Source organism: Octopus sinensis, unplaced genomic scaffold, assembly GCF_006345805.1.
Source record: "Octopus sinensis unplaced genomic scaffold, ASM634580v1 Contig09375, whole genome shotgun sequence".
Lineage (NCBI taxonomy): Eukaryota > Metazoa > Mollusca > Cephalopoda > Octopoda > Octopodidae > Octopus > Octopus sinensis.
The window spans coordinates 1-19,647 of NW_021831823.1; the positions used below are offsets into that span (position 1 = coordinate 1).

General features: G+C 33.9%; 3 protein-coding genes across 3 annotated transcripts; all 3 read left to right on the forward strand.

Moving 5' to 3' along the window:
- Nucleotides 1–474: 474 nt before the first annotated feature.
- Nucleotides 475–1,146, forward strand: LOC115228081 (tigger transposable element-derived protein 4-like). Its single transcript, XM_029798749.1, has one exon. It carries the CDS (start codon nucleotides 475–477, stop codon nucleotides 1,144–1,146), a length of 672 nt encoding a protein of 223 aa, XP_029654609.1.
- A 2,509-nt stretch (nucleotides 1,147–3,655) lies between these two features.
- On the forward strand, nucleotides 3,656–4,102 carry LOC115228082 (tigger transposable element-derived protein 6-like). Its single transcript, XM_029798750.1, has one exon. The coding sequence runs from the start codon at nucleotides 3,656–3,658 to the stop codon at nucleotides 4,100–4,102; it is 447 nt and encodes a 148-aa protein (XP_029654610.1).
- A 13,602-nt stretch (nucleotides 4,103–17,704) lies between these two features.
- LOC115228083 (jerky protein homolog-like) lies at nucleotides 17,705–18,373 on the forward strand. The gene has a single exon (XM_029798752.1). The coding sequence runs from the start codon at nucleotides 17,705–17,707 to the stop codon at nucleotides 18,371–18,373; it is 669 nt and encodes a 222-aa protein (XP_029654612.1).
- Nucleotides 18,374–19,647: the final 1,274 nt, after the last annotated feature.

A 19,647-nucleotide genomic window follows, 5' to 3' on the forward strand; every position in this document is an offset into this window, starting at 1 on the left:
TTTATATCTACATAAACTATAGTTTTATGATGAAACTTGATGTTGATTGAAAACAGGCCCTCCGCAGGAGCTAGGTCGGGTGAGCTGAAGAAGGCGAGCTGCCGAGCTAGTAATAATAATAAATTCTCTTATCCGCCATTTTCCTAGAAAAAATTCTCGAATCCGCCAAATTCTCAAATCCGCCATATTTTTATAATGAATCCGCCATGTGTCCTAATTTTAAATAATTTTTTTAATTAAATTTACTGATATATAATCAATTTATTAACACGTTACATCTGTCTTTGTTGTTGTATTAATGAAACGTAACTGTACAGACTAAAAAGCAATCAAAAAATTGAGATTTTGAAGTTTATTCAAACAAATAATGAATTATCTTCACTAAAAATTTCTGAGATTTTTTCAACAAAATACAACTTGCCTGTTTCTCGCCGATCTATTAATGATCTGAAAAGTAAAAGAGGATCTAACATTATGTTTCATAACCTAAGATCTGACATTTCCCGCAAACAATATTTAAAGTTTACTGAAATCGATGATAATACTATTGCTTGGGTCAATTCAATGGATCTTAAAGGAGCCATTTTAAATGATAGGATTGTTACTGAGAAAGCAAAAGCCTTTGCATTGAATCTCGAGATTACTGAATTCAAAGGAAGCAAAGGGTGGTTAGTTAAATTTAAAAAGAGGAATGGTTTGAAATTACGTAATATGCATGGAGAATCTGCAACTCCAAATTTAGTATCAGATTTCATTGAATTAATCAAAAATAAAATCAGTCTTTACGGAGCTCAAAATGTTTATAATGCCGATGAAACTGGCTTATTTTACAAAATGATACCGTCTAAGAGTGTTTGTAAAACCATTAAATCTGGCTATAAAGTCCTGAAAGACAGAGTTTCTGTTATGTTATGTACAAATGTTGACGGTACAGATAAGCGAACACCCTTACTAATTGGGTTGTTTAAAAATCCAAGATTTTTCAAGAATTTCGATATCAAAAAATATGTTATATATTCAAATTCAAAGAGAGCATGGATGGATAGCAGAATTTTTAATCAATTTCTATTAAAATGGGAAATGGAATTGCGAAAACAAGATAGAAAAATTTTTCTTGTTGTAGATCAATCTCTTAAAACAAATTGAGATGTTATTTCTACCACCTAATACAACATCTTTTTTACAGCCCATGGATCAGGGCATAATTAAATCGTATAAATGTAAATTCAATTCTCTAAAATTTTCTAATATAATTCAAAAAATTGAAGCTGGGACAAACCCCTATGTTGCACACAAACAACTAAGCATAAAAGATTCAATATTATTTACATATTATGCTTGGAACAAAATAGAAAGTTCCTTAATTTTAAATTGTTTCATTCATGCAGAATGGACTCAAAACAATGCAAATATTAATTATGAAAATCCCTTATTGAAAATTATGATAATATTCTGGAAAAAATGGATATTATTGATCCGTTAGAAGAAAGTCTTTATATTGAGATTGAATATAATGAAAGTGAAGAACTTGAATTAAATAATTCAGAAAAAATAGAACAAGAAATTAGCGAAGAACCGTGTGAACAAAGTCAGAAAGTTGTTACCATTAACGAGGCTTTTATCGCTTTAAACAAATTAAAAGAGTTCTATAATCAAGAAGAATTCTTTAATATAGAAAATCTTGAGTATATTGAAAACATTGGATCTTCAATGATCCAAACTCTAAGAAGAAACAAGTCGAAACTTACTGATTTTTTTGTTTTTAATTAATTATTTTGGCTTAATAATTTAAATTATTAATGGATTAAAAAATCGATAAGTCTCTCGAATCCGCCAGATTTTGCCGATCCCCGAAATTGGCGGATTCGAGAGACTTTACTGTAATTAGTTTTAGATACGGAATCCATTTTTGGTTAGTCATAGTAATGAGTTATCACCGTTCGAAAATATGGAGCTTATTGAACTATTTAATGGTCGTACCTTAAAATTATCACATACGGAATTAAATATTGGCGAATTTTGGATCAAAATTCGTTCTAGATTTCCAAAAATAACAGATAAAGCAATGCGGATCATTCTACAATTTGCAACAACTTATTTGTGTGAAACGGGATTTTCTGCATTACAAAACATTAAAACAAATAAGCGAGAAAATCTACTGGATTTAGATTCAGAAATGCGACTGGCCTTATCAAATATTGAGCCAGACATAGAAAAATTATGTAAAAATAATAAATTTTAAATTTGGAATTTTATAATTATGTTTTGGTTTTTGATTATGTGCTGCGAGATTATTTTTTATTAGCATTTGCGCCGCGAGAAATTTCTCGTGAAAACCTATGGTCTATTTGGTGCGAGAATATAACATTTTCCATTAAAACAGTCTAAACTGAATTTTATCTCTATTTTATAAGAAATCAAAACTCTTATGTCGATGATTCCATTTTGAATTGTTTCTTATTCAACACTTTAGAGAGATGATAACTAACTTATTTAAATTTTAGTAAAGGTTGATTTACAGAATATTTTGTAATGAAGACATTAATAAGCATTATTTCCCCCATTATCTTTCTATGTTGAATATGTATTTGTTTTAATCACAATTTTTTATTCATGCTTATATTTTCTGAATTTCTAACAAATATTAACATCCAATATATTATTGTCGATAATCTGATTAAACTCACCAATAACCAATTTTTATGTAAATTAAAAGCAAATTAGAGCCATTTCTTAGAAAACCAAACTCAAATCCTTGATTTGTGCTCAATCAATGAAAATCGCATAAACATATACAGTAGACTATCCATTTAACGAAAAAAAATTTAACGAAAATATTCATTTTACGAAAGTCAAAATATTTTTTTACGTTTTTCCTTAGATAAATTCAAAAATAAAATTTTTTTTTCTTTGTATTAGTGAATGTTTAAATATATTTAACGAATATTTAAATAACGAAAATTAAAATTTTTGATAAAATTTTAAAATAATTTTTCCTCGCTATTTCTTTGTAGTAAACCATGTGTGCAAGGGTGAACAATATAAAGAAAAAAAGAAAAACTTATCAAATTCAACAAAAACTGGAAGTTATTGATTTCAAGAAGAATAATCCTGCTGTTACTCAAGAAAATTTGGCTCAGCGGTTTAATATGCCTATTGGAGTGATCAATTCAACGTTGAAGAAAATGCAATTGTATGGATCAAGGCGTCACAAACAAAAAAAGAATATTACATTTAAAAGTTGTACTGATAAGATATATGAACCACTATATGCATGGATTCAGAACAAACGTTTCTGTAATCACACCATAACTAATAAAATGGTACGCGAAATGGCACTCAAAATTGCTCAACGATTTTATATTGAAAATTTCAAAGCATCTCACCCATGGATTTCACGCTTTAAGAAAGAGTATAAAATAAAAACACTCACGATTTCTGGAGAAGAACAATTAGTGGATCCCGTTTTGCTTATAGATTCATATGAACGCTTTGCAGCCATGTTAAAAAAATATGGATCGAAAAATTTTTACAACTGCGATGAAACTGCCCTTTTTTCAAATGTACTGCAAAAAAAACATTAGTTCTTGACTCCGAATCAAGGGCTTTAGGAAAATTTTCTAAAGAACGAATAACACTGTTATTATGCACAAATATGGAAGGAGATAAAGAGCATCCGTTGGTAATCGGAAAATTCAAAAATCCTCATGGTTTTAAAAATATTAATATGAATAATCTTGGGATTCAATATGCAAATAGCAATAAATCTTGGATGACCAGTTTAATTTTTAAAAACTGGGTTGAACGGTTAAATTCCAAAATGAGTGTGGAAAATAGAAAGATTTTGCTTCTTTTAGATAATGCGCCAGTTCACTATTTTGATGGCGAATTCAGTAATATCGAATTGTATTTTCTTCCTCCAAAGACAACATCTAAGATTCAACCAATTGATCAAGGGATTGTGCATTCATTTAAATCGTGGTATAAAAAAGGAATGACTAGAAATTTGAGTATGGGAACAAATATAGGAACATTGTCATATACAGATGAACTTACCAAATTCAAATTAGTGAATGCTCTACCTTTAATTATTGAGGCTTGAAACGAAGTCACAGTGGACACTATCAAAAATTGCTTTAACAAGGCATTAAATAATTCGGCGAAAAGGTATTAAATTTAAATCACCTTACAATTAAAGATAATAAAAGTGAAATTATGATTGAGTTTCCTGTCTGTGCACCTGTCGTCTGCGAAGAAAACGCGTATCTTGATACAATACAATGTGAGGAAGAAAATGAGCATGAAGAAATAGATAGCACAAATGACAATCCCATTGGTTATGCAGATGCACTTAAATATTTGGAAAATATTGAAAAATATTTTTTGCAAAAATCTGGTGAACATATTCACCTAATTACAAATTTGAGAAATATATTGGCAAAAATTAAAAAGAAGGAACCTAAAATTACCGATTACATGACACATTTTTAATTAAACAATTTTTTTCGTTAAATTCATTTAACGAATGCTCAATTTTCATTTTCGTTAAATGAATAGTCTACTGTATTTGTCGAAACAAAGGTAGGAAAAGCAGCATTTCGCAACCAAAAATAATTTATTTATTTATTAAAAATATAACACTAAAATGCAAAGTCGTGGATGATAGGAAAGGGATGTCCTTCAGTGTTGAAAACCCACTCCTTCAAGTCAATCTTGTCAGTAAATATTAAATAAAGGTATTTCAGCGTCTCGGCCAAAAAGAATGACTCTTGCACGTCGTTAAACCTGGGGGGCACCTCATTGACATCCAGCAGTCCAGAATACCCATACTCCACCCTGCAGTGCTCTTCTATAGCCTGGTGAGTAGTCGACAATGCACAACCAACGCCGCCTTCATTGCCCAGTCTCGGTATTTGGCCTCCCCTCCAACACGGAACCCCACAAAATAGCTCTCCACCACTTCTGGCCGCAAATGGTAGGCAGGAATAACCGCCTTCCCTTCCATATCAAACTTCTCCGGCCCGATGTGTGTAGCTACCCAATAATAATATAATATTCACCCGCCATTTCATAGCTGTGGTGACAGGCAGCCGTGATGGACTCCCCAATGTGGTAGAAGGCAGGATTATACTGCGAGCCGAGGAAGTACATCCCCCCTACACATCCACCAACCACCCCAACCAGCAAAACAGGCCAACGACGACATTTTATAGTCCGGCTGTCCACCATTCCTCTCATATAAGTAAGCCAACTGCCCATCCTTGTGTGTCAGCCTGTTATAAATAGCCTCCGACGACCGCAAGTACATGTCGACTGACCCTCTGCCCACCTGGATGTAGTTCTTCAACAAATATTCGTAGAAACTGTCACATTCCTCCCCCACGGACACAGTCCCACCAGGATAGCACTGGAAGGGAGGAGTGCCCCCAAACTGCCCTTCCACCGACTCCCTCACCCTCACAGCCTCAAATAACCCAAAATCAAACTTTGTCATAAAATCGGGGATCATTGAGGAGATGTGCCAAATATGTAAACTCGAGTGAAAAGGTGCCGACCTGAGCCAGGGAGAGGGATAAGGGATACCCCTTCCCTCTACAAATAGAGAGGGAGAGTACTTGGACAGGTCGACTTGTGAGTAGGGGAAGACATTGTCGTCCATGAAGGCGGCCGAGTACAGTCGATTCCCACAATCCTTCAATTTGTGGAAATAAATCAGAATTATATTCCTGGACTCACCTCGTCCTTAGTGAGGGCATACACTGAGAGGAGTCCTCCAATAATCCGGATATTGAACTCAAAGAACGAAATGTACCCCGCCTATATAACCCCCCTCCACTCCTACCACGTCACATGTAAAGTGGTCTCTTATCCAATTCCTGGCTTGAATATACTCCTCCTTCATATCCATTATGTACAGTGTGTCTATTGCGTCGATCACTGTCGTCCCCTTCAATGTGGTCCCCAACACTCCCGGGTTGTGCCTTCCGCTGATTGGTCTATTTTCGTTCTCTCCAAATGCGGTCTTTGAGTAGCCATTCCAGGCGTGTCTCATCATCTTGGTTATTAGACTGGATTCTTACATTTATGATGAATTGGGCGTTTTCCTGTGTGTTTATATCCACGGGGGTTGGTTGTTCTTTCTTAGGGACTGTTTGGGGTTGGGTGTGTAGAGGACTCCGGCTGTTGTGGCAAGAATTAGGAGGACGATTAGTTTTACACGTGAAACCAACCTCATTAATACACTCTATTTTATTTATAATAAATAATAATAAAATAAATAATAAAATATATATAAATAATAAATTATAAATATAATTAGATGGAAAGAAGTATGTAAGTGAATATATAGGTAGGTCAAGAAGAGAACAAAATAATAATAAGCAAATACCACTCCCCTCAGCCCGCCTCCCAGGAAGGCCAGCACTTTGACTCGTACGGATTCATCATATCCGAGACAGACAAAGAAGAGGCGGGAAAATTCAGCAAAGTTAAAAAAATAAAAATTTGGCAGAAAACAGAAATGCCCACAAAGGAGGCCCTCAAAGACCTGAGGAACGTCAAGTCAATTCTCCAGAAAGACATGCCCAATTTCTTCCGAAGCAAAGCCTGGAAAGTGGTCATGTCGATCGACAAAATAAAACAAGCAAACGACGGAAATTATGCCGTTTCCTGCTAATTTAAACATTTAAAGAAAATAAAGGCATTTGCCCTGGCCAACTCGACCTACGCCTGGCAGATCGACGTGGACGTGGAGCGGACGTTGAGGAACCACCGGGACTTTGCCACTCGATACAGTCCAAAGTACCCTGAGGGACTGACCCAGACAAATGGAACTCTTCCACGTCCTTCTGGCCTACTCTGTCTATAATCCTGAAGTGGGGTACTGTCAGGGAATGAATGGCATTGCTGCTGTTCTACTCATCTATATGGACGAGGAGGAGGCCTTCTGGGCTATCGAACAACTCTTTTCCTCCAAAACTCACTTCCTTCATGGTCCTCGACTTACTGTCACTCATAGGGGTCTTCACTAGGGGCTTTCCTAAGCTCCTTATGCTGCAACATCAGCATAATATTCTGTTGAGGGACTTGTGTCCCACAGTGCACAACTTATTTGTTCGACATCTTTATATTTTATTATTAATTAAATATATAATTAATATATAATTTAGTTAAATACAAATTATGATACTCCCATATATTCTTCAAAATGGTTCATACAACTTTTCATGGACAGAGTATATATTATCGATTATTTAATTTAGCTTCCTTTTCCCGCCGTTTTGAGGGTATACGACATGTTCCTGGTCCAAGGGGACATTGTGCTGACTGTGATGGCCTTCACCATCATCAGACTGCTTAGAAGTGGGCTGTAGTGGTCACAGTAGAAACCCTCAAGAAATTGGACTTTGAAGGGATCAACGACCTTCTTAATTCTGAACTTCCTGAAATTTCCCGCCTATTTTTTAAATATAAAGTTGGTTGATGTGGTGATTTTTTTAGAAATATTTAAAAATTATTTCAAAAATTAAATTCTCGTTGCCTCCTCATCTCAGGTACAGTCCTGTCCTCCCAGTCACCATTTTGGACAATCCTGCAGACTTTGAGAGGGTTTGGAGCGAATTTGTGCCGAGGGGGGCCACTTTGGAGGACATCATTGCCTTCGTGGTCAAAAATAAGGTCACAATTGAAGAAAAACAAGAGGAGGGGTCCTCGGAAGATACTATGATGAGTACCAACGAGAGTAGTTTTAGTCTATGTTAAAATACTATTTAATAATCAGGAAAATAATTAATAAAGTTTATAATTAATAAAGTTTATAATTTTGTTTCCTAGGAAATATAAAATAAAATTTAATGTCATCCAAGCGAGGTGGTGCCTATAATTATACAAGGCAAGTCAACGAGGACTGAGGCCCCTCAGGTGGAGAAGGGTACCTTCATATTCCCCAACGGTGACAAATACGGTGTGACCCCCTTATAACCCCCAGAAGGTGACTACATCAAATTGTCAACAGAAGGAATAGTACGTGAAGGGAAGGGGAAGCACACAGGGAGTGAGGGGATTGTGTACGAGGGGGAATGGGTGGGGGATGCACTCACTGGGATGGGGTCCGTCCATTTCGAGGGGGCCTCCTACTGCGGGTCCTTCCTCAACAACATGTTCCACGGAGAGGGGGTCTACTCGTTTGGGGACGGCTATACCTACGAGGGGTGTTTCTCTCAGAATAAGTATTCTTTGGGCTTATCTGGGTTGGTTGGTACGGGCAGGTTGACTGACAGTCTGGGACAGGTCTGGATTGGGGACTTTCACTGTCGATCTGCAGAGGGACTGCGGCTGGAGATGGATTTTCAAAACTGATTTGCACTAATAATGTCTTAAAAATTAATTTTGTTTAATTATTATTTATATTTGAATTGTTTTTTATTTTATAATAAATTATTTAATTAATTCCTCAATTTAAATATTGAAATGGTTTTCAGTTTATTAGTATTATTTTCAGACTAATCACTCAGAAGAATTCGTCGAAGAAATCAAAGCAATATTCGACCTCTACGACGAAATTGGGGACAAGAAAATAAAAATCAAAAACGTGGGCGATATTTTATATAACCTCCAAATTCCCGCCACTCTTGCAGAGATCGACAAGTGCACTTCCTCTCTCGGGGGACCAGGTAATCCAAAACACCAAGTCCAGAGTCGAGGATATCGTTTGACCAGTTTTTGCCAATTGTGAGCTCGATTGGGAAGCGGAAGGACACGTTCAACCACAAAGAGTACATCGAGGTCTTCAAGATGTACGACCGAGATGGTTCTGGCAAAATTTGTGTCGCCGAATTTAGAAATTTGTTGACTTCCGTCGGTTTGATTGGTTTGAAGACATTTCAGGGGAACCTCTCACTCTCGAGGAGTTTGGGGAAATCAACAAAATATTCTCGGTCAGTGGACATGTCGAATATGAGAGTTTATCACCTTTTTTTATTTTTTAGAATTCGTCAAAGAAATTATGACCGAGTGACGTAAGTCGTTCTTGATTAGTTATGGGTTATGAATAATTGTTAAAAATATTAATAAAGGGATTTCATTTATTATTTCTGTAGTGTAGTTTGTCAGTGTTTTGAATAGACTCGATTATTTATTTGAACAGACTTTTTGTGGAAAGATCATTTTCTGAATTGTTAGTTTATGTACAAATTGGAATAAAAATTTAATTTGGTCCTTAATGTGTACATCAGTTGCATGATTTCGCGTAGTGGACTATTCTTATGAATACATTTATTTCATATTTATACTTTTAAATAGTTTCTTCGGTGCAATATTATTTGAACTGTTTAGAAATTGATCAATGAAAAATTGGTCGTGAAAACTTGGCTGTAAGATTCATTATTCCCGCAACTGTTTGTTATCGACTGGAATCTTCTCAGTCGAAAACAACATTCCAAATTCCCCACATTGTTAATTAATCAAGAAGGCCCTAATATGGTGACGTACTTGATAAATCATTTATTTTTGTGTGAATGATTTTAAACTTTGTAAAGAGGATATGAAATGATGGAAATAGTTCGGAATTTTTTCAAAATTAATTGGATTATCTACGGGTTTTTATGACATTAAATAAAGAGGAAGATTTTATAACACAAAGGAAATAATTTCTTCAATGAATACGCATTGTCGTATTGGATTGATCAACATCGAATTTTTTGAATTTGAAAATATTGAACCGCAAATCATGGGGTTGCTTGTTTCTCTCAGAATGCTTTTAAAAATATGATTCAAACAAAAGAAATATCACATCCAATTTTTATCAAGAAAAATAAACCATTATTGAGATGTGAAAGAGTTAGTACAAGGCCAAATTAAAAAAAATATTCATTGTTGTGTTGTACGATTTTTATGCCTTGTTTTGTATTTTCTTTTAGTAGTGAATATTTATTGACCAAAACAACAGGTTAGTTTAGGTTATCCAATTGGATATCTCATAAGCTAATTTTCTCCATCCCTCCAGATCATTCGCAATTTTGAGAAGCCAGAATAATATATAGCGAAATTATCAAAACAAAAAAAACCACTTTCAATTCAGTGAAGCTCATTTTGTATAAGCAAGTTAATATCAAGCCTTGGCATTTCCCTTTTTTACGACTTCTAGTTTCTCTTTCCTTTTAGATACAGCTTTTATATTCTCATAATTTTCAGAAACTGTAAAAAACCACAACAACAATTAATGATTAATTTTTAATTAATGTCGATTCTGTTCCTCTTCAAGCAGGTGCCATCTGTGGATATTCTTGTAGAGACGACAATAAATACGGATACAAAAATCGAGAATAACAAGCAGGAAATCCTTAAATATAATCAAATAGGAATTTAGACAGAACTAAATGAGATGAATAAAGAAAATAAGATTTCTCAGTTGAGCATTTATTCTCAGGTATTATCAATACAGGTCTCAATTCATCATAGAAAATAAAGAATAACTACATTCATATGTGCATAACAACCACAATAACTAAAATAAGAAGTTTTTTGAGTTCTAATAAACCAGCACCAACAGAACAAATAACTAATAAAAAATAAACGTGTTAGTTATGAATTCATATTTTCAGTATTTATTCATAAAATAATATAATTAAAAAAAATTATTTACTAAGTAATTTATCCTGTTTTCAATGATTTATAAATTTTGGTTTAAAATAAAAAACTTCATTAATTGAAAATGGATTCAATAATCAGGTAAGTTTTTAGTTTTTAACTTTTTTATAGGTTTTTGCAAGAGCATTTTCTTGTTGTGTACTGCATGTCTGTTTCAAGCAAGATGAATGAAACATATCCTAATGACCTATCTACGAAGAATATTGATAGAGAAAACACTACTAACGTAGAGAAAGTGGTCAGGGGGCAGCATGAAACTCAAGAAATCGACATCGAACCTCATCCCTGTGTTACAGAACCTGTTTTTCGAACAAGACTACTATCTTTACAAGCAATTGGGTGTCCTATGTAGTATTAGATCTTAAGCGGTTTTATACAACCAACTGTGTTGCGATGCCGTGCATGGAAGGAACAATTGTAGACTCAGAAGAACAAAGATAAATCTAATACAGTAAACCAAAATAAAATACAAATATGTCTCAAATTTATTTTTAACATGGAATAAAGTATTTTACATTTTTTAGTTTTCTGAAATATATTTATGCGTTTTTTATGAAATCGAAACTTCAAAACCAAAAAAACTGAACAAATTTAAATTACTTAAATATATCAAAGAAAAAGTTTAATTTTTTTTATATTCGTTCAAATTCAATCATTTGTAATTATTTATTTATTAAATCACCAAGACCACAGTATAAACCGAACAAACGTCACGTAATCCACTCAACCAGGGACCTCATCCTCGCTCGATGATCTTTCCTCAAGCCCACACAAGATCCGACCGGGCGGCTGGCCGCATTTGTCGGGGCATTTGCAAACAGACATGGCTAATCATACAACATCTAAAGAAAAATGCATAATTGGCATGTATAAATCTGGAAAAAAACACAGAGAAGTACAAGATATCACCAAAAGATAAAAACCTGGGTCTGGTCGGCATTTTGCGTGCACAATTAATAAATAATTTGTTTTCATTTGGTACAATAACTATAATAAGTTATTAATAAATATAGCATTTTGTTCGTAAAATACATATAAGTGAACATGAATGATACAAATTACTCTCATACACGTACAACGACAATGGCCTACAAAAACCTCCCTTTGATTTATTAAAATATTCCAAACAAGATTTATTCTCACGTGAAAACCCGAAGATTTCGAAAATAACACTTAAAATTATCATAAGAATTGTTTCAGTACAATCACTGTTCACATTTTTATCAGAATTCAAAAATGTCTTAATATTAATTGTTTTAGATTTGAACAACCAATAAAAATAAGAATAACGATCAATGATAAATAAAATAGAAATAATAAAACAAATGTATCTAAATGTAAAATATAAATATTAAAACAAACAGTAATACATAGCAATCTAATTGGCCAATTTTAGAAAAATCTAAAATTTGCTATTAAATACACAAATAAACCCGACAACAAATAATGGCAAACGTATAAGAATATTAATCATAAAAATACTCATTGACATTAAAATGAGTGTCCATCGAAAAATTGGATTTATTAGGTAAACTGTCACTGAAGGACTGAAGAGAGTTGGTGACGGAATGAATCACCTGCTTGTGTTTACAATCGACACAAATAATTACCTCACTCTCTTCAAGACACATACACTATTTGTGAGGAATGAAGACTGACTGCTTGCATATTCCTGGTTTGGTTTGAATAGTTATACTTGGTTTCCTGACTGCTTTAATATTTGTTTAAATATATCAATTAATTCTTCTTTGGTCAGCCATTTTAAAATAAACCATGTCAGCAAATATGTTTGATTTTTATTTTTTGATATATACTAATAATCTACCATTTTTATATAGCAAAACCTATGAAATAATCATTATTAAGAGCCTAGTCTTTGACTTAAAATACAAACTAATCAGGATTTCCAGAATGTGCTAGACTATTCTATACCATTTTCTCTACACAATTTTATGTCAAGAACAAATTGAAGAGTTTCAGAAGCTACAAAAAGAGCATTTATAAATAAGGATGAAGAAGGTGGCGATTATATACAGCTTAGTCGAGATCTTAGTGTCAAGAGGACAACAGCTATGGCCATTGTAAAAAGTAAAAATCCGTATGTCTGTAAATGTGGAGGTAGAAGAGATGCTACGATTAAACTTACGGATTATGATATGAATTTGATAATTAATATCTATTTTTTCACTGATTTCAGTAATCACCATCGATAACATTGAAAGAAATACGAACATTTGTAAATAATCAAATTGTCAAAATCTTTTTCCTTTATAATTAGTCAATAATGGGGAACAAGCCCAAAATTATGCGGTTTTCCAAAAATCCTCTATTTACGACATCCTCAAAAAATCCAAAAAAAGAAAACTTAAAAAAATAAAAATCTTGTGCCACCAATATTATGCAACGGAACAAGGTTAGTTATCAAAAATTTGATGGTTAACGTAATAGAAGCGACGATATTAACAGGTAAGTATAGATGTGAGGATGTTTAATTATTTCTGATAAATTACTGTTTAGATTTAAAAGGCTGTAATTTCCGTTGAAAATAAGTTTTGCGATGACAATAAACAAGGCTCAGGGATAGTCGTTAAAAGTAGTTGGCTTTTTTTAGAGAGTGAATGCTTTTACCACGGATAGCTGTATGTGGAATGTTCAAGGGTAGGCAGAAGAGGAAATTTATTCATATATGCCAAAAAGGAACGGACAACAAACATCGTTTATCAATAGGCGTTAGAATAGGGCTACATCAAACCAGGTCGTTTAATATATTTACATAAACTTATAGTTGTTTGATGAAACAGGCTCTCCCCAGGAGTTAGGTCGTGGTGAGGGAAACAAGCTGCCGAGCTTGTTATTTAAATGGATAATGCTCCAATCCATTAAAAACGAAATTTTGAAAGCCTACAAGTAACACACGAATTTTTAGAGAAATGCTGAAAAAATCATTGCAAATTGTACCCTTGGGATTCCATTAACCTGATTAATAAAATTATCTTTATTCACTCTATCTTGATTTAGTCGATTAGAAAAAGTCCGTTATAAAAATATTTGTCAAAATATACGCATTAAAATAATTATAAGTACATATGAAATGAGACAAAATTTCTAATTAATCAAACATCATACAAAACCGGCTCTCAGGATTGAGAGACAATTCCACGTAAGACAGCCAGCGAGATCCTCTGAATAAGGATTTAAATTCCCTGTGATCTCCGGAACGAATGGTGCACAAACGACCAAGTTTGTCAAAATTGATCTAATAAATGTCAGGATTGAATATCGTATAGTTAAAATTGCTGCAAAATATGTCAATATTGCTCATCGCATTGTCAGAATGAGAATGGTGCATTGTTAAAATTAAATATCGCATAGTCAAAATAGATATAAAAATTGTCAGGATTGAACTGAAAATGGTATAGACGCTTATTTCGAAACTGTTGTAGATGAACTTAATCCGGAAACATGATAAGGTTATTTATCGAAAGGCTGTCATTAGGGATTATTTACAGACGGTCTTTGTTGATTTATGTGGAAAGTCACAAAAAGTAACAAACGTGTAATTTTAATGACTGGCGGATAAAATGAGTTGAAACTGTCAGAAAATCAGACAATTTAGTGGAGATTGATTGATTACAATTGTCAATCAACATTGCTTGACTAGGCACTCACAAGAAAGGAATGTATGCGTGAGTATATTTTTGAATACATTTTCAAATAGAAATAGCTGACCTTACAGAGCAGTTGAATTCATACAAACAGTCCAATCAGATCAGTCCATCTTCCAAAGACAGTCTGGATGATATCTCTGCTTCAAACTCGCCCAAAGACAAACAAATCAGAGCCTTGAAGGGCCAAATTGAGTCAATGGAGACTGAGAGAGTTATTTGTCTAAGGGAATGCCATTCAATATGTCTCGGGCTCACTGCTTACTCCGATGAACCTCATTTTGTTTGATATATATAATGTGATTAATTATTTTTAAATAATGTGCTTAGGTAGTGTTATGTTGGGGACTAGGCACAATCACTCTAAAATGATGGCCCTCCAGATTATTTAATCTGAAAATTTTAATCGCCACTAAAATGTTAATTGTGCTTATAACAATAAATTATGAGAGTGTGTAACCAACACACACCATTGCAGTACATTTACTCTATTAGAAGGAAATGGCTATCAATTGACTGTCATTAAATGTGTATTTATTATCATTTACCCGTCAGTAACGTCATTGATATATTCTCATTCACTTTTTAAAGGCAGTTTAAAGTGTTATGAATGACAAGACTAATGCTTTATACGGTTACTGGTAGAGGGAGCTGAGACTATTTCTTATTATGTGACATGGGCGGCTGGATACGCATAGACAACCGGTTACATTTTACCTTGAACAAATTAATCATTGAATATCTTGAAAGAATAATACATTTTAACAAAAAATATCAAAGGATTTAATTTCGACATCTACAAGGTCAAAAAATGTAACCGGTTGCCTATGCGTAACGCGTTGCCCATGTCACATATTGGAATAATGCAGGTCAATAAACTAGAGAATTTAAGCATTCCTTTATTCGCTTAACAACGATTTCATATCATCAAACAAATAGTTAAATCAATAATGTTACACCTCAATTGATTTAAATTGTATATATACAACGCACAACCAAAATAAACTATTTAATACAATTCAGGTATTTTACATGAAGTATATCACCCGACAGATAACAAAGAGACTAATCAATTGAATTTAAACTACAATTAATTTCCCAATTGATTATTGGCGCAGAATTATAAATAAATTGAACGCTATTTGAGCAATTAATGGTTGGATCACTGCCGGGTGTAGTCATATCCCAACTGCTGGTCTACGTGGTGGCCACTCCCCTCAACATCCTCGCCTTCCTCACCCTCCTCAGGATTCGCAGAAAGGCTGCCATCGACAAGTTCTTCCAGGCCATTTTCGGCTGCTTTTCCATGTTCCTCCTACTCCAAATATTCCAACGCTCACACACTCTGTTTGGTCAGTCCCTCTTCTAACCTCCAGTCATCTCCAGGCAACGTCCATTTGTCCAGGCATGTGCTTATCTCTCCATTATTGCCACGTGGTTGCTGATGACGTCACGATGGCTGTTAATTGCTGCCACTTTTGAACGGTTGTGGTCGTCCAAGAAGTACATGTCAGTCTGGGTGGCCAATGTGGTGGTCGTGTCGGCCTTCATTGCCACATTCTTCTGTCTAATGCCCATGTTCTGGTCCTGGAAGGTGGTCCTGGCACCCGACAACTCGACTTTCATTGTTAGTCCCTCATTTAATGCCAGGTGGAGCCCAAACAAGTCATGTCCGTCCACCTCAGCCTTGCTTATTTGTGGGGGGTCAGAATTTTGGGCATTTTTGTGCCTTATTTGATATTTGTGGTGCAATTTGTGCAGTGGGTGGTCGGGGAGAGGAAGGAATCCACCAAATTGCTCTCCCACGGATTCACCAGGAGCTATGGAGTGGTGTGTGTGACCTTCATATTGGCTATGGTGCTGCTTACCCTCCCCTTTGAGGGGTATTGGGTGTATTTGGACGTCAGGGGGCAGCCTAAGGACATGGATTTGTTGCTCGAAATTACGCGACTGGGGTTCTATGCTTTCTTTTTGGTGGTTTTTTTACTGCTGATGGCGATTAATCGAGTATTTATGAGGAGGTTGTTGGGAATACATTTTAAGGAGAAAGACACCACAACAACGCAGTTGAGTTGACATTTTTAAATTATTTATTTTATAACGTTCTTTTAATTAAAACTAGCACTGTTTTATCGAATAAGTTTATGTAGATATATAAAACGACTTGGTTAGATTTATTTTTATTCTAACGCCTGCTGATGAACTATGTTTGTTGTCCGTCCTTCCTTGGCATATATAAATAAAGTTTTTTGGTAGAAAGGTTTTAAGGACCCCCGTGACGCTCAATCACGTGATTTATGCAAATTTCTATTTTTAATTTCCACGTTTTTGTCGATTAACGGGGTTACTTTTTCCAAATTTTAATAATTTAAAAAATTATTGAATTAACATAAGTAATCGAAATCAATAATAATCTCATATACAAAGAATTTATGATTTGGCGTAATAAATCATATTTATCACACTTAGAACGGGCCTAGACATTATAACTGATAAGTTTAGACAGCTTTTCTTTTGCCGAAGTATCCCAACATAACAGCCATAACTGCGGAGATTTTGTCAATGTTTGAAAATAAATATTTATGTGAACAACTTTTCTCTTTAATGAACATAAACAAAACAAGATTTTGTTCGAGGCTCACTCACACTCATCTAAGTGAGATTTTAAGATTGACGGTAACTCAGGATTTCACACCAGACATTGACGCTATTGTGAAGAAAAAAAGATGTCAAATCTATGGAATATATTACAACTATAAAAATTAATAAATGTGTTGTTAAATGCATTTAAATAATAAAAATTGGTTTAAAGTTGCGTTTCTACTGTATCGAAAAAATGAATTAGAATTCTACTAACTATCTAAAATAAATTCATTGTTAATAATCAAATCAAACAAAAAAGTATTTTAGGAATAGTCTACAATAAAACAATTAAATACTAATAGGACTGATGTTTTTTGCACAACAATTTGATATCGGACTTATTTGTGTTATTTTTAAACAAATATCTCCTCAATGAACACATTGTTTCATTCTTTATTTATAATTCGATGTAGAATGCTAAATCCACATTCAAAACAGTATGATGTCGGAAAATAGAGCAGAAATTGTGCTATTTTGTTCCATAATTTCGGAAAGTCTTTTTCACTTGCATATTTTGCCAAAAAAAATAACCGAAGTTTATAAATCATTATACAGTCAAACCCCGGTTAGTCGCCACCCCACTTACTCGCCACCTCAGTTAGTCGCCACTTTTTTAACGAAAAATCAAATTTTATAAGAAGAATTCAGTTACTCGCCAGATTCAGTTACTCGCCACTATTTTTAATTTTTTAATTTGAAATAAAATGGTTTAATTTAAAACAATAAAATAATTTCCAAATTTATTAACCATGCCGAAGTGTACTCGGTTATCTTTTGAGTGTACTCGGTTATCTTTTCTTCCTCCGAACACCTCAACAATTTTGCACCCGATGGATCAAGGAATAATTCGTTCCTTTAAAAATAAATTTAATAAGTTCAAATTTAATGAAATTCTTCAGAAAATTGAATGCGGATATGGCATTCATGAATCATACAAAAATTTAACACTTAAAGATGGAGTTTTATTTACCTATTTTGGTTGGAATGAAGTCACAGAAGAAACTATCAAAAATTGTTTCAGGCATGCTAAGTGGATTCCATGTGAAGAGCAAATTCAATCTTCTAACTATACGATTGAGAAATATGAGGAGACAATAAAGCAATTGAATATTTTGGATCCAATGGAACAATCAGATTTTCTTGATTACACGTACACTGAAATAGACGAAGTGGAAGAATCCCTCGAAAACGATGATGACGTAAATGAGAAACAAACACGTGGTATTTCTGAAGAGAAAACACCTGCGAATGAAATAAATCATGAAGATGCGTTTAAAATGTTGCATAATATAAAAAAGTACTATACTCAAGACGATACTTTTAATATTAACGCAATTCAAATGATCAATCAATTAATCGAAGATACGATGTTTACTAAAAAAACAACATTGAAGGATTATTTTAGTCTAAATTCGTAATTTGACTCTTTATTTTCGAAATAATGATTTTTTTATTATTTAATTTAATTATTTTTAATTTTGTGAATATAAAATTTAAATAAAATTTGATATTGATTATTCAGTTACTCGCCAAATTCAGTTACTCGCCATTTTTGGCTTGGTCCCAAATTTGGCGAGTAAACGGGGTTTGACTGTAGTATAGTTTTAATTCTGGATTCAATTTTAAAATATTTCTTAAATATTTTCCATTTTTCTCCTGGATTTGATTAATAAAGGATTAATCATTCAAGATAAAATTTCTAATTTAAAGAATATTCCAAATTCTAGTATTGAATCTTACGAATACATTCAACTTATATTAAGCCCGGAAATGAAGAAGGAAAAATAATTCTGAAAGAATTCATCATATTTTGAAACACAATGATTTCACAAATGGGAGCATACTATATTCAAAATCAGATGGGAGGAATACGTAGACGAGTAGCTAAAACAAAAGTCCTAAAGAGTGCCATGTTACTAAAATTTTTTGCCATTTCTTTTCTGATTAATTTTTTGTAGTGTCTATAATAATCCAAACAGTACTTTTTGGTAATATTAGCAATTTAGAGATTTCTCAAAAACTTTAACCTCTTTGGTAGGCCGTTACAACTTGTTGTTCTATGTCCAAATAATGCTCTTTTCTCGTCGGCATGATAATTTTAATAACGAACGAAAAATGAAAGTGTATTTATACTAATCAGAATATATTAATGAATTTTATTGAAATTACGGCTAATCAATCATTTCACAAAAAGAACCTACACAAAGATAATCATTCATATCTTATTGCAGAAAATAATTCAATATTTTTTTGATAATCCCTTCACTTTTTTCAACGTAAAATTTGACATTTTTCAATTAAAGTGCAGTTTTTTGTGCTACTTCCAACATTCCTCGGGTGCCCTCTCAGCTCATCTGGGCCCACCGGGCAAAGAAGGACCTGGAATTCCGTGACCTCACAAACAGGCTTTTGACACTAGACTCGCACATCGCCTTTTTCTTAATGAAATGCAGCATACACATGCCGAAACTGCTATACACGCTCCGCTGCCTGCTATTTCCATCTTGACATACTATCTTCCATGGAAAACGCCCTGAAATCTTCCACGGAAGCAGTTCTGAACAGCTAGTCCGAGAGGCTCTATTCCTCTTAAACAAACTCTCTCTGGATTTACTGACTGATTGCCTGCAAAAATTTTGGACCGCCGCCAAACTGCCTAGGATGTTCAGAGAGGAAGGACCGCAAGGGATGA

Excerpts from the sequence above, each read along its gene's own strand:
- LOC115228082 (XM_029798750.1), top strand. The coding sequence starts at position 3,656 with ATGGAAGGAGATAAAGAGCATCCGTTGGTAATCGGAAAATTCAAAAAT.
- LOC115228081 (XM_029798749.1), top strand. The coding sequence starts at position 475 with ATGTTTCATAACCTAAGATCTGACATTTCCCGCAAACAATATTTAAAG.
- LOC115228083 (XM_029798752.1), top strand. The coding sequence starts at position 17,705 with ATGCCGAAGTGTACTCGGTTATCTTTTGAGTGTACTCGGTTATCTTTT.